Genomic DNA, 15,202 nt, shown 5'->3' on the forward strand with positions numbered 1-15,202 from the left:
GACTTAAATTGAAGAAAGTAGGGAAAACCACTAGATCATTCAGGTATGACCCGAATCAAATCCCTTGATTATACAGTGGAAATGACAAATAGATTCAAGGGATTAGCTGTGATAGACAGGGTGCCTGAAAAACTATGGACAGAGGTTTGTGACACTGTACAGGAGGCAGTGATGAAGACCATCCCCAAGAAAAAGAAATGCAAAAAGGCAAAATGTTTGTCTCAGGAGGCCTTACAAACAGCTGTGAAAAGAAGAGAAGTGAAAGGCAAAGGAGAAAAGGAAAGATAAACCCATTTGAATGCAGAGTTCCAAAGAACAGCAAAGGGAGATAAGAAAATCTTCCTCAGTGATCAATGCTAAGAAATAGAGGAAAACAACAGAATGGGAAAGACTAGAGATCTCTTCAAGAAAATTAGAGATACCAAGGGAACATTTCATGCAAAGATGGGCTCAATAAAGGACAGAAATGGTATGGACCTAACAGAAGCAGAAGATATTAGGAAGAGGTGACAAGAATACACAGAAAAACTATACAGAAAAGATCTTCATGACCCAGATAACCACAGTGGTGTGATGACTCACCTAGAGTCAGACATCCTGGAATGCGAAGTCAAGTGGGCCTTAGGAAGCATCACTACGAACAAAGCTAGCGAAGGCGATGGGATTCCAATTGAGCTATTTGAAATCCTAAAAGATGATGCTGTGAAAATGCTGCAGTCAATATGCCAGCAAATTTGGGAAAGTCAGCAGTGGCCACAGGACTGGAAGAGGTCAGTTTTCATTCCAATCCCAAAGAAAGGCAATGCCAAAGAATGCTCAAACTATCGCACAGTTGTACTCATCTCACCCACTAGCAAAGTAATGCTCAAAATTCTCCAGGCCAGAATTCAACAATATGTGAACTGTGAACTTCCAGGTGTTCAAGCTGGATTTAGAAAAGGCAGAGGAACCAGAGATCAAATTGCCAACATCCGTTGGATCACTGAAAAAGCGAGAGAGTTCCAGAAAAACATCTACTTCTGCTTTATTGACTATGCCAAAACCTTTGACTGTGTAGATCACAACAAACTGTGGAAAATTCTGAAAGAGATGGCAATACCAGACCACCTGACCTGCCTCTTGAGAAATTTGTATGCAGGTCAAGAAGCAACAGTTAGAACTGGGTATGGAACAACAGACTGGTTCCAGATTTGGAAAGGAGTACATCAAGGCTGTATATGGTCACTCTGCTTATTTAGCTTATATGCAGAATACATCATGAGAAATGCTGGACTGGATGAAGCACAAGCTGGAATCAAGGAGAAATGTCAATAACCTCAGATATGCAGATGACACCACACTTGTGGCAGAAAATGAAGAACTAAGGAGCCTCTTGATGAAAGTGAAAGAGGAGTGAAAAAGTTGGCTTAAAACTCAACATTCAGAAAACTAAGATCATGACATCTGGTCCCATCACTTCCCCCGTGGCAAATAGATGGGGAGACAATGGAAAAAGTGAGAAACTTTATTTTTTTGGTCTCTAAAATCACTGCAGATGGGGACTGCAGCCATGAAATTAAAAGACGCTTGCTCCTTGGAAGGAAAGTTATGACCAACCTAGACAGCATATTAAAAACCAGAGACGTTACTTTGCCAACAAAGGTCTGTCAAGTCAAAGCTATGGTTTTTCCAGTAGTCATGTATGGATGTGAGAGTTGGACTATAAAGAAAGCTGAGTACCAAAGAATTGATGCTTTTGAACTGTGGTGTTGGAGATGACTCTTGAGAGTCCCTTGGACAGCATGGAGATCCAACCAGTCCATCCTAAAGGAAATCAGTCCTGACCATTCATTGGAAGGATGATGCTGAAGCTGAAGAAGCTCCAACATTTTGGCCATCTCATGCGAAGTGACTCATTTAGAAAGACCCTGATGCTGGGAAAGATTGAAGGCAGGAGGAGAAGGGGACGACAGAGGATGAGATGGTTGGATGGCATCACCCACTCAATGGACATGAGTTTAAGTAAACTCTGGGAGTTGGTGATGGACAGGGAAGTCCAGTTTGCTGCAGTCCATGGGGTCACAAAGAGTTGAACACGACTGAGTGACTGAACTGAACTGAAGTGCTCACTCTTACTTTTTGTTCTCACTGAGAACCAATAACATTTGCACACTTTCATTGAGTTTTTTAAAACCCTTTACACTGTTACACATTTGTAGGATCTAATTCTCATACTATTTTTTAATTTTGTCACTTTCATGATATTCATTTATCATGATAAAGCATTATCCTTGATTGCTGTTGTATTTCAGGTTAATTATTCTTAATTTTCACAATCTTTTACCTTCTTTTTCTGTTTTCTATGAAATAATTTTATCTGCCATCTTCACTGATCCTTTGCTGGTGGTGTATTGAAAATCTGTTTCTGATCTGTCTCCTCAAATTATAATAGTAACTAATCTGTTGTTTAATATGCATTCTTCAATTATTTTTTACCACAGATATAATTTATGTGAGTATACTTTGACTTAGATTGATTTGCCCACAATTTGGCAGTTCCTATAGCTTCTCTTCCTCCACCTTCTCTATTATTCTACCTCTAAAAGTGGTATTTTGCCCAAAATAAAAAAATTTTAAAAGTAATATTTTGACTGGGTGTTTTACATCCTACTACCTTTACATTGATTCTCCATTAGGCGTTTCTAAAGTGTGAAAGAATGAGTCCAAAGTCATCCTTAGCCTCAAATTTCAAAATTTATCTCTCTTATTGGCAGTCTTAAAAAAAAAAAAAATCTGTCCTTTTACTTCAAGTACCTGAGCATCTTTCTTTTAGGTTGTTCCTGAATGAGAAGGAGTGGGGAGGGGGACAGCTGCCATTCACTGAGAGTCAACTTCGTGTTAAGTTTTTTTGCTTGTGTAGTTTTTGTATCCATGCAGAGGTCATCCTTTTCTCCACCAGCATTATTCCTCCTCCAAAAACTTCAGTTATTCCTTTAACTCCTGCCCATGTTCCTGTCCTCTTCCATTTTCTGAAGCACCCTTTTCTTTCTGCAGATGGACTCTTCTTGATCTATTTCTAGCTTGTTTTCTCCTGTATTGTTTGTTTCTAGGTGTGGATTTTGATCTGCACGTATCCCAGTCATTGAGGAATCTTAATCTGTCCATCAGTTCTGCTTTTTACCTGAATTTACAAAATTCAGAATTTTGTTTTTCAATTATAGTATATTTCCCTTTTGTGGTAATTATTTCTCATTTTTTTCTTTTCAAACGAAGTTGGCATATGTTTACTTGATTGACTAATAATAACCAATGATTAATAAAATGTTGATTTTACTAATGTGTCAGGTGGTGGTCTAAGTATTTTTTGTGTAACTCTGGAGTTATCATTAGCTTAGTTACTAAAACTTATTTTGATGAACTCTTCCCAAATTTTGCTTCTATGTTTTTGAAAAATGCTTTGCTATTTTTTCTTTATGAGTGTAACCCATAAAGGGTGAAAACCCATGTAGGCTTTATTTAATTTTATTCCACCAAATTCTTAAAAGTCTTTACTTGACAGCTTTATTACTGTGGTTTGGCTTATACTGATGACAAAGAGTGATTGAATTTTAAACCTTCAAAAAGAAACACTTTGAAATGAAAGATGATTTTTAGGGACAGGGAAAAAAATTTGGAATAATCAATAATTATCTAAACTCTATTTCTTACATATAAAAAAGAATATTTTCATAGTCATATTATGGCTGTTGTTCAAATATAAAATAATGAAAGAAGCAGAGATATTTCATAAAGCTAGGAATAAGATAGAGATAAGATTGTTTATCAACAATATTATTTTGCAGGCAAAAAGTTTCAGAACCCCAACAATAAGGAGCATCACACCTTTATCTGGAACTCCAGGTCTGTTATATAACAACCAAAATATCTTTTTTGGTTTATAGTAATTAATTTTTAGTATGTAAAATATATGATACCTAAAAATTTATAAATAGCATTTTCTGATTATAAAATATTGTTTAATGCTTTTTAATAGCTGCATCTGAATCTATTATAATATATTAAACTTTCCCTATATTGAATGTTAGTTGGCTTCCAGTGTTTTTTATTATAACTATAGTTGTATCAGCTTGTAATTCCAACAGGAAAATGTGAGAATGTCCTTCTTTTTAAACCTTGACAATTCTAGGTACTCTTGTATTTTCAAGAATTTATGTGAAAAATGTACTCCTACACAGCCCCTAGGGGGCTGACGCTGGCTTCACCTCCTCCAAGCCCAGTGGACATTGGTTACTGGGAGGCAGAAGGGCTCTTCTCCTTTTCCTTTTTTATAAAAAGAATTTATGTGAAAAGTATTGTAGATTTTGTCCTGAATTTTTCCACTTCTTTGATTTATGTAATTAATTTTGTATTTATTAAAGTTTTTTATTTCTTCTTTTCATGAATTACCAATTCATCTCTTTGATAATTTAAGGCTAGTCATTTATTTCCATATTAAGTTACAAGAATTATTTGTATCTTAAGACTGTATGTCATATATATATCTTACTGATGGGAAATATTTTTTAATTTATTATTTGCTTTTTAAATATATTAATGATGTTTCTGTCCTCACTTAATTTTTATTATTAAATCTATAGATCTTAACCTTTGTTATTTCTCCCTTCATTTTATGCTCCCTTCATTTTATAGTCAGGATCCCACTATCCTGACTATATAAATACTAAATAAATTTACTACATAAATCTTTGCTTATTTTGCAAGAGTTTTTGTGGTTTTATTATTTATATTTAATTTTTATTTCACCTAGAATTTACTTCATTTTTTGGTATAAAGTAGGGATCTTATTTACATTTTCTCAAATAAATCACTCATGACCCGAGCAATATTTATTGAATAATTCATCCTATCTTCCACGAAACACCTCTTAAGCTATAAATACTTATAGATACCTCTTTAATACTATACATATTTATTTATGATTTATTTTTTTATTAGAACTTTCAGAGCAGTTCTAAATGATACAATGAACACAAGATATAAGTATCTGAATGCTGGTTTTATTGGGATAACCTGTAAAGTTTTAATATTAAATGTATGGATATATAGATAGATGATCTTGCACTGAGTTTTTTTCTATTTGCTTTTAGGTACACTAATAACAATCCGAGGCAGAACCTTCACTGATGTCTATGGAAGTAATACGGCACTAAGCTCTAATGGGAAAAATGTGAGGATTTTGAGGTAAGTTTTTGATGTGGCAACAAAAATATTCTTATAACTTATAGATGAGATGTGATAGCCCATGAATAATGGGTCCAATGATATTAAAAATCACTACAATGTGATGAGATTCCCAGTATTTTCCAGCCATATTATGCAAGGAAAAATAGACTATTGCATAGTTCATTGACATAGAAACAATGGCCATCATTGTTAATCAGCTATATTCCAATACAAAATAAAAAGCTAAAAAAAGGAGAAACCATGGCCAATATACTTTTCTCTTTTGGTCTGACAAAACTGCTTATTTTTCTATGATGGACTTTATTAATAGGAGGTACATGGAAGAAGTCTAATAGTAATTGAGCTGAAATCGCAGAACTTCATTACTGGAGAACTTTATTACTTTATCAAGCTGCCTCATTTTGTACATATTAAAGAAAAAAAACAACAACAACAAAACCTTTAAAGCCTGGAGGTCCATGAGTTAGTAAAGGTCAGGAGGAGAACCCAAGTTTCCCAACAGGCATTTTGGCACTTTTTCTACTGCACATGGTGTATTAGGGGAGAGTTGAAACTGAAAAAAGTCAATAATGTATTAACAGGCCAGGATTTGAATCCTAATTCCTCCATGTTCTAATTGTGTACCAGATGGTAACATTGCTGGTTATCAAAAGTACTGTCCACACTTTGGGCAGGAAATTGCAATGTCGCTAGAGTTATATAACTTTCTGCAGCGTTGGTAGGGTTATCTCGGTCCTGCCTTAAAAGACCGGAAGTCTTGCTCATTTCCTCTGTAGTTGAAATTTACTTCTCTTTAATACAAAGGAATGGATAGAAATTATTTCTTGAAATCAAAAATCACAGTCAGACAAGACTTCAGATATCAGGCTACCCAGCCTCTATATTCTGGTAACCCTGAGATACTATATATAAACATAGAAAAAAATTCACACAGAATTAAATCATAGTTTCCAAGATACTTCATGCTTATTGAACACATGTATAAAATGGGAAAATGAATAAATTAATATTCAGCACACATATATGTACATATATATATATAATTTTATAAAACATGCAATTTGAAAGGTTTTGCTAAATGAAATAAAGATGATTTGTCTGGCATTCTATGGGGCAGAGCTCTCAATTAAATCACATTTGCATGAATCTATTATTCTAGAAATATTTTTATTGATTCCTTATATAAAATAAAAGGACTACTAAAATAAACAAATATTTAACATTTTATATGGACTGTTTAGTATAAGTATTTTGTCTATTTCTGTATAGTTGAGTATTATGAATGTTTTATATCTCAATTCTAAAAGCAGATTTTCTAAGTCATCCTTTCCCTAATGATGCCAGGAAATAGAAAATTTAACTTTCAAGTGATTCCTTTTTTCCTCCTCAGTAGTTGAAATTTACTTCTCTTTAATACAAAGGAATGGATAGAAATTATTTCATGAAATCACAGAATCACAATCAGAAGAGACCACAGAGCAGGCTGCCCAGCCCCTATACTCTGGTAACCCTGAGATACTATTAGTATATATAAATGTAGAAAAAAAATCACACATTGAACTATAGGCAAAAGTTTTAGAACTGCTTTTATCTCATTTCTATCACATTCATTTTGACACTGGAGCCCTCAAGGCACTCTGTTGTGCCTGAATTTTGTAAGTGGGAGCAGTGAATGGGCTGAGTCTTGACAGGAAGTCAGGAGACCAAGCACCCAAGCTGCTTCTGCTTCTCACAAGCTTTGTCAGTTTGGCCAAATCTCCACATTCAGACCAGGTACAAATGATAGAGGACATGCAAATGACTCAAGGACCTAGTGCCACTAAAGGAGCTTTTGGTCTTAAAGTGAGGGAAAAAAAATAATAAATATATGTATTTAAGGGCAAATAGGGTAATATTACCAGAGAGAGGCAAACCCACACCACTGTAGGAATTACAGGGTGTGGTTAAGAATGTACACTGGAGCAGAGCTTTCTAGGTTTGAATTCCTGCTCTACCCCTTCCTGGCTGCAGGCTTGGGCAAGCTACTTAACCTCCCTGGCTCAGTCTCTTCACCTGTAAAATGGAAGGATATTAGTTACTAATGTGTAAGTACTAACACATAAGTTGCCAGGACTTAATGTAGTAATGCTGTAAATGCTGGCTGCTAAGTTTGTTGTTTATTTGCCTGAAGCAAAAGGTTAGAAAGAGAATATGAACTCATACATTTCTGTAATAGGTATAGTAATTCAGTTTATTCTTTATAACCTAATGTATTGATCAAATGAAAGAATTTGTATGAAAAGTATGTTAAAAAGTTCAAAGTTCTCTGCTAGGAGATATGCTAGTAATTCAGGCTTGTATCTGGCCTTATTTTGTATCTGGATTTGCTGTCCCAGAAGCTGGGGATTTAGTCTGGTGTTGCAAAGAATCTGATAGCTGTCAGTTACCTACAAGCCTCCAGTATCACTGGCTTCTATCAGCCTTAAAGTAATAGTTCAGTCTAGTCAGCTGGGGAAAGAAATGTGAAGGCAGATTTTCCTCTCGGCTTCTAATCCTTCTCAGCTTCTTGTTCCCATTTCATTGGCACTGATCCTATTAGACATTCTTTTCATCCCAATTATTTTGTGAGACGTGAGCCTTGTTTAACTCATATGAAACTTAACTACAAAATTATGTTTTGTATTGGAATTAATTGAACTTCAGATGGAAGAGTCCCCGTTATCTACATTTGCTATCCCTATAGTATTCATCACTTTATAACACACCAAATATGTTATGATTATCATGTTTATTGTCATTCTTCCCCAGTTAGATTGTCAGCCCTATAACGGCAGAGATCTTGGCTCACTGATGTGCTCCAGCATCTAGAGCAAAAACTGTAACATAATAAGTGGTCAGTAGATGTTTGTTGAATGAATGATGGATACTATTAAGTGATTGGGAGAAAAAAAAAAATAAGGTGGCAGTAAGCTTGGTGGGAGGAGAGCATTTTGAAACAATATATTAAACACAATTTGATCTTTTCCAATAAAATATTTATACAGGGTTTATATTGGAGGAATGCCCTGTGAGCTTCTCATATCACAATCTGATAATTTGTAAGTAATTCAAATAATTTTCTTTAGAAAAATAAATAGTAGATATACTAGATTTAAATAGTAATTTCTAGCAATAGTGCATATCCAAATGCTTTATAACACAGTATAAATTGTAATATTTGATATGGTAATTTATCAGTCATTGATATAGTTAGATGTAACCTGATCTCCACTATCTCCAGTGTATTATGATATGAACTGTTTAAATTATTTTGAATAAAGTGTTTTGAGAAATACCTTTATCAAATAATTGTTTCACTTGGTAGTGTTTTGAATTCTTTAAAAGGAATATCAATGGGGATGACCAAATTAATGACAAAATATTTAATTTTTAAATAACTTCAACAAAGACTGGGAAATATTTATTCAAATAGCTTCAGCTAATATTGGGAAATATTTATTCAAATAACTTCAGCTAAGATTGGGAAATATTTTTATTTTACAAAAATCTTTGTTGTAGCAACAGTTTCTGTCCTGATACATATTCTGAAATTCATAAGATTTTTTGAGGGAAACACAATATTTTAAAACTTCAATGTCAATGTAAACTTTGAAATTAAAATGCATATTTTATTAGGTATGGTCTAAAACTAGATCATCCAAATGGAGACATGGGTTCTATGGTTTGTAAGATGAGTGGAACTTACATTGGTAAGTGTTGACCATCATTTATCATAGTTTTCAGAAATGCCTGACTGTATTTCCTTGTTTGGTATTCTCTTAGACCGCTCCTGTAGCCTCATCCCTTTTTTAAAAATTAGCACTTCCTGGCTTTTTTTCAGCATCACGTAAGCATGTATGAAAAACCTTTTTCTAAGATTTACACTGAAGTGTCTTCAAGTATCTTTTTTTCCATTTCTTCTGTCATTTAAATGTTTCCATTACTAATTTAGCTGTTTACCTGTAGCTTTAATTTTACTCTGATTTTTATTCCTTGCTCTATGTACTTCAGAATCATAAGCATTTTAGTTAATGAGCTTTATTCCTTCTGCCTCGGGCTTCTCTGGTGGCTCAGACAGTAAAGAATCCACCTGAAACTAGGGAGATCCAGGTTCAATCCCTGAGTTGGGAAGATCCCCTGGAGAAGAGAATGGCAACCTACTCCAGTATTCTTGCCTGGAGAATTCCATGGACAGAGGAGCCTAGAGGGCTACAGTCTATGCGGACGCGACTGAACGACTAACACACGTGCGCGCACACATATACACACACGCACACACACATATACACATTCCTTCTGCTTCACAGCCTTTGCAAGTTCCCGGTCCTGAAAGTTTCAAATAACATGTCATGTCTTCGAAAAAGCCTGATCCCCAGCTTTACATTCTCAAAGTTTGTTCTCCTTTTCCTTGATAGCTTTATCACAGTACTTAGTTCTCTGTGTCGTTGCTTTTGACTGACTATATCCTCCTTTTGACAGTGTGCTCACCCTGCACCTCTCAACCCGTCACTGACCCAATTAAGTAGCTGTTAAATGAATGAAAGAAAATTGAGGGCAATATGATTACATATATGTTCTTTTATTCTTTATTCATTATTATACTTTGTGAGGTTTTCCTGGTTACAACGTTGAGACATCTTATTTGTATATCTTAAAGTAGTAGGTGTTTCTTTAAGATATTTCGTTTTCATTTCTTTGAGGATTAGTAGATGGTTGCATAATTACGGTGTTAATTTTCCTTGCTTTTAAATCAGCTTTATAATATATAGTTATTATTCTCCTGTGATTGAGAATTTAATTGATTGTGTATTTTAATTAATTCCAGGTCATCACAATGTCAGCTTCATCTTGGATAGTGATTATGGAAGGTAGATCATTTTGTAAATAATAATTTTCATAATTGATTCAACTGGGAAAATAAAATAAAAGTGTATATTTACTTTGTGCTATATATCCCTAGATTAAAAACTTAATTACTTTCAAAAAATTAATCACTTTACCCAAATTAACATTTAAGGAGTCTGTAACTCCTGTTCACTAGTAATTTGTGTCTCAGACATGGCCTTTCAGTTGCTGGGAAATCTAGCATTACTTAAAACAGTAAATAAAAAAAATATTTGATTGTGATATGAAAAAGTGTGATTTTATGTTTTTAGCCCTTCTTGTTTATAAAATTGTTTTGATAACTAATTAAATTTTTTTGAATATAGGAATAAAGCTTCATGATTAATATTACCTGATAATGATTTTCTCCTAAAGTATCAAGACAAATAGAATTGTGAAAGATGGTAGCTACAGCTTTTAATTGTTCATTCTAATACCAATATTAATAACTTATATTTATGATTTCTAGTAAAACTAGAACTTATTTCCAGATATCCTAATTTCAGTCAGAAAGACCATCACATACCTATAGAAATATGAGAATATGCAAATCTCAGCACATGTTGCAAGTCTCATAGATATAATGAAGAACCTTTAGTGGCAGGCATGGCATTAAGCACTTTACACATATTATCTAGCTTAATACTCCCAGAGAACCTATAAATTGGATGTTTTCATCTATCCCATATTGCACACTGGGAAAGCAACACTTAGGAACATTAAATTATTTGCCTAGGAATATTCAGCTGGTAGGAAACAGAGCTAGAATGTGAACCCATGCAGTCTGACTCCAGGACCTAAGCCTTTCTTCCCCATGCTTTGTCATGACCAATGGAGGGTCTCAGTCAAAGAACCACATCTCATCACTGTTTAACGCCCTGACCCAGGATTCTCTACCGTGGGGGGATTACCCCACTCCTGGAGCATTCACAAGGGTGTGTGTGGGGCATTCGTTGGCCCTCCCAGTCACTGGAGCATGCTGCTGGCCTTTTATGGGCAGGACCATGATGTGCCAAACCTAAATTTTTCTTCCCAAATTGTCATAGCATCTCCCGTTTGGAAAGTGAACTGGTTGATTGAAATCCAAATAAGTCACATCATTTAGCCATCCAATACTAATATAGTTGTAGTAGACCGATGATGAAAAATTGTTTATTTTTTTGTCTCTGAAGAGAGACTCAGTGATTAGAAGTTTGGAAAGAGTGGCAATATTATAATCAAAGCAGATGTTATTCCTGTTCATTGTTTACAGGCTGTAAGAGAAGGATGAGATTTGGTCCCTGCATGTATGGAAATGCAGTTGGGTTGGTGAAACTAAATCCACTATCACTGTATTTACAGATGAGCTAGTTCTAGACACCTAAAGTCAGTAGATTTATTGCCAAGTTATAAACGTGGGCTGGACATTTTTTTTTTAATTAGTTATTTTTAAAATTATTTATGATAATAATAACCATAATACTTAAATTTGAGACTTACTGTGTACCTGCCCTATTTTAAGCCATTAATGAGTATCAAAACAACCTTATGGAATGTGTACTATTAGTACCATTTTTCAGCTGAAGAAATTGAGGCACACTTTTTAAAAACTTGTGGGTTCCCAAAGCCCAGGGACTGTATTTTTTCTTTTTTACAAGTTTTTGTTATTATTTGTTTTGGACCATGACTCATGGCTTGTGGAATCTTAGTTCCCCAACCAGGGATTGAACCCAGGCTCCAGCAGTGAAAGTGTCAAGTCATAACCACTGGATCACCATCAGGGAATTACTTAAAGTGCCAAGTCCTAACCACCGGACACTTTATTATAGAATAAAATACACTGCACTAAAATCGTGAAGAATTTTATAATTCAAGATAAAGCCAGAGTGGGTGATATGTAAACAGTGCTAAGATTTACCTTTATGATTTACAAGGGACAGTGACTTGTCCCATAACTTAACTGTGATTTTCTGTAAGGACATGGCCTACTTAGATATAACTTGATAAGATCGGACAATAGGATTTTATTGAAATATTAGCAAAACGTGTTAGAAGCAATGATATGGAGTTTTAAATGATTTTGTGAACTATATATGGTTCCTTTATGCTCTCAATGTCATTCTTCCTAAGGTGAGAAAAGCGAATTCTTAGTTCCAAGTCTGAATGAGAGGTGCTAATTGCCAAATTCATCATATCTCTCTCAGAGAAATAATTATCCAAAAATAGAAGGTTTGAGTGATTGAGCTTGATTGTGATTGATAGGTATACATAAGTCAATATGCAGCATTAACATACCCCCCAAATTAGAAAATTTGTGCATATGTAGGCAAAAATATTGCATACAATTGTTATTGCATAAAATTTATTGCATAAAATTCTGTGATCTTGACTTATAATCATTGTTTCCTTTTTTAAGCCAATGGATTTCCTTTTGTTTTAGGGTCTCAGAGTTTAAGAAATTGTATTTCTATATAAAACAGTCTTAAGAATTTAAGGTGATTGTTAAAAACATGATATTTACTACTTAAAAATCTAGTTTTAAGATTACATGGCATTTTTAAAATGTCATCATTTTATAATTAATAAAATCAATATTTTACAAATTTCTGGAGCATTACTGAATATCAGATGAACCAATTGGAGACCATGTGACATCTATTTTGTATTACTTTTAAAAAGAAAATTTGTTGAAGTACAGTTGATTTACAATATTGTATGCATTCTCTATTTCTTTTAATGGGCAACCTTCCCTCTTCTATTACCCCAAGTCAAACAACAGCTGTTCCAAACTGATAAGGTTTAGATGAGACTCTCTTAATTGAGAAATGCCTAGTTATTATCAGTGAATTAGTGAAAATCACCTCAGTGTCATACCAAATAAATTACATTCAAATTTTATTTCAGGAGGCAATTTCCCCACCAGCTTAAAAAGCAGACTTAATTTTTCAGAGACAGGATCTGACCACAGACATTGTTGGAACTGGCTTCATATAATATAAACATTTAAAATCCAGTGTGAACTTCTTAAATAGCTAAGTTAGCATAGCATGTTTTCAGGGACTCTCTAGCTTTGCAGATGCACATTATAATGCCTGTGTTTGATTCACAGGGAGTTGATTGCTGGTCTCCACCACAAGGTTTCCGTTATCCTTATAGATTCCGGTTCATTGTGCTCTAATTATGATGAATGAGTTTGGAGTCTTAGATAACGTTAGAATATTTTAACCTTTCTAATTATGAATTTAATGGAGGTAACTAAGAGAAAGCATTCAGTTTTAGGGTCATATTCTTTCCATCCCTAGCCCTTTAGGCTATGGAAGTCCAAGTACGTATCTATCAAAAACATGAATAGGCTCCGTGTTTATTAAGGGTGACTTAGCTGTGGCGGACTGTTGTGAACTTGCACTCATACTTTGTATCTCATGTAAGTTAGTGGCTAGAGAGGAGAACTGTGTAGTACCCAGGGCTCTGGACTCAAACTGCCTGGTTCAAATTCCATTTCTGCTACTGTCTTTGTGACCTTGACTAAGATAAATGTCAACTAATTTTTTTTTTTTTTTTTTTTTGCCATGCTGCATGGCATGTGGGATTTTGGTTCCCTGGTCAGGGATCAAACCCATGCCCCCTGCATTGGAAGGGTAGAGTCTTAACCACTGGATTGCCAGGGAAATCACTGATCTTGACTAAGAAAAAATTTCTCTTGAGTATTACCTACCTCATGGGATTGATATAAGAATTAAATAGCATACTAATTAGAAGCTTAAAAAATTTAAAATTTTAGCATACCTGATAATAGTTCAATGATCTTAGTTACTCGTTCACTAAATGGGTTATGCTGCTGCTGCTGCGTCGCTTCAGTCGTGTCCGACTCTGTGCGACCCCATAGACGGCAACCCACCAGGCTCCCCCGTCCCTGGGATTCTCTAGGCAAGAACACTGGAGTGGGTTGCCATTTCCTTCTCCAATGCGTGAAAGTGAAAAGTCAAAGTGAAGTCGCTCAGTTGTGTCCAACTCTTCGCGACCCCATGGACTGCAGCCTACCAGGCTCCTCCGTCCATAGGATTTTCCAGGCAAGAGTACTGGAGTGGGTTGCCATTGCCTTCTCCGAAATGGGTTATAAGAGCACAGAAAGCCCAAGATGGTCATCCATAGAGCCCAACTTTTATGAAGGGCAATCCTCCTGTGTGTTTATTTTTTATGTTAATACAAATTCTTACTTTATTGAACTTTATTTATTTGCATATAATAAAAGGTGCATATTTTAAATGTGCAGTTCAGTGAGTGCTGGCAAATATGTTTGGTATATTTGTGGATTTAATAAAGCAGGCTCTAGAACATCTTTATTTTCCTCAAAAGTTCTTTGTTGGTCCTTTGTAAATTTTGATATGATTTCTATCACTGAAGTAAAAGAAAATTTCCTAAAATAAAGGTCATTTTTATTTTATTTTATTTTTTTAAGGTCATTTTTAAAGCAAGAATTTTTACTTTTTTTTAAACAGGAGTTTACCAGAAAAAATGGCATATTTCGTTTCTTCTCTCAATAAAATTTCAATGTTTCAAACATATGCAGGTATGTGACCTTTCTGTGTGAGGGAAAGGCAGGGGAAGAGAAGGGCATATACTTTATTTCATCAAATCAAATACAACAATGATTGTAAAGTGTACTGTATTATTTTATGTAGTTCTAAGAACGAAAAAACACCCAAGATAAGGATTGTACTAGGAAGCCCTGACATTAAGCCAGGATCTACAAAAAGCCAGGATCTGTAGCCAAAAACTACATTTCTGGTGTCAGGTTGATTGAGAAATAAACTTATCTCACTAAAAGAGACAGCAGGGAAACATGCGTCTCAACTTGGGATGTTGATCAAGGAAGGAAAAAAAATCTCTGCTGTCAATTTAAACCCACAAACCAGCACTCTCGGGGATTTATGCTTTCAGTGTGGTCCAAAAAATTCCTCAAGGAGAATATAATTTATCTCAATTTAAAGAGATCTCAGTGCCAGGCCTGGGGTGATTCAGACGTGAAAGATGTTCAAAAATGAAAAAAATATGTGTCTTGGAATCAACCAAATATGATCTATCCTGTTTTTTTCTG

At 34.7% G+C, this 15,202-nt stretch overlaps 1 protein-coding gene across 4 annotated transcripts in view; it reads left to right on the forward strand.

Moving 5' to 3' along the window:
• Positions 1–15,202, forward strand: part of PKHD1L1 (PKHD1 like 1) — a 177,573-nt gene that overhangs the window by 16,943 nt on the left and 145,428 nt on the right. For all 4 annotated transcript variants that reach the window (XR_015140193.1, XM_086335355.1, XM_086335356.1 and 1 more), the window contains exons 5-10: positions 3,822–3,879; positions 5,127–5,220; positions 8,247–8,300; positions 8,878–8,951; positions 10,067–10,109; positions 14,604–14,674. Coding sequence is in view for 3 of the 4 variants with exons in the window: in XM_086335355.1 (XP_086191481.1) it covers positions 3,822–3,879; positions 5,127–5,220; positions 8,247–8,300; positions 8,878–8,951; positions 10,067–10,109; positions 14,604–14,674 (394 nt within the window). In the remaining variant the exon portion in view is untranslated. The remainder of the gene's footprint in view (positions 1–3,821; positions 3,880–5,126; positions 5,221–8,246; positions 8,301–8,877; positions 8,952–10,066; positions 10,110–14,603; positions 14,675–15,202) is intronic.

The sequence above is a fragment of the Bos grunniens genome, chromosome 14 (genome assembly GCF_055505025.1).
Source record: "Bos grunniens cultivar Pamir isolate PY7600 chromosome 14, Bosgru_T2T1.0, whole genome shotgun sequence".
NCBI lineage: Eukaryota > Metazoa > Chordata > Mammalia > Artiodactyla > Bovidae > Bos > Bos grunniens.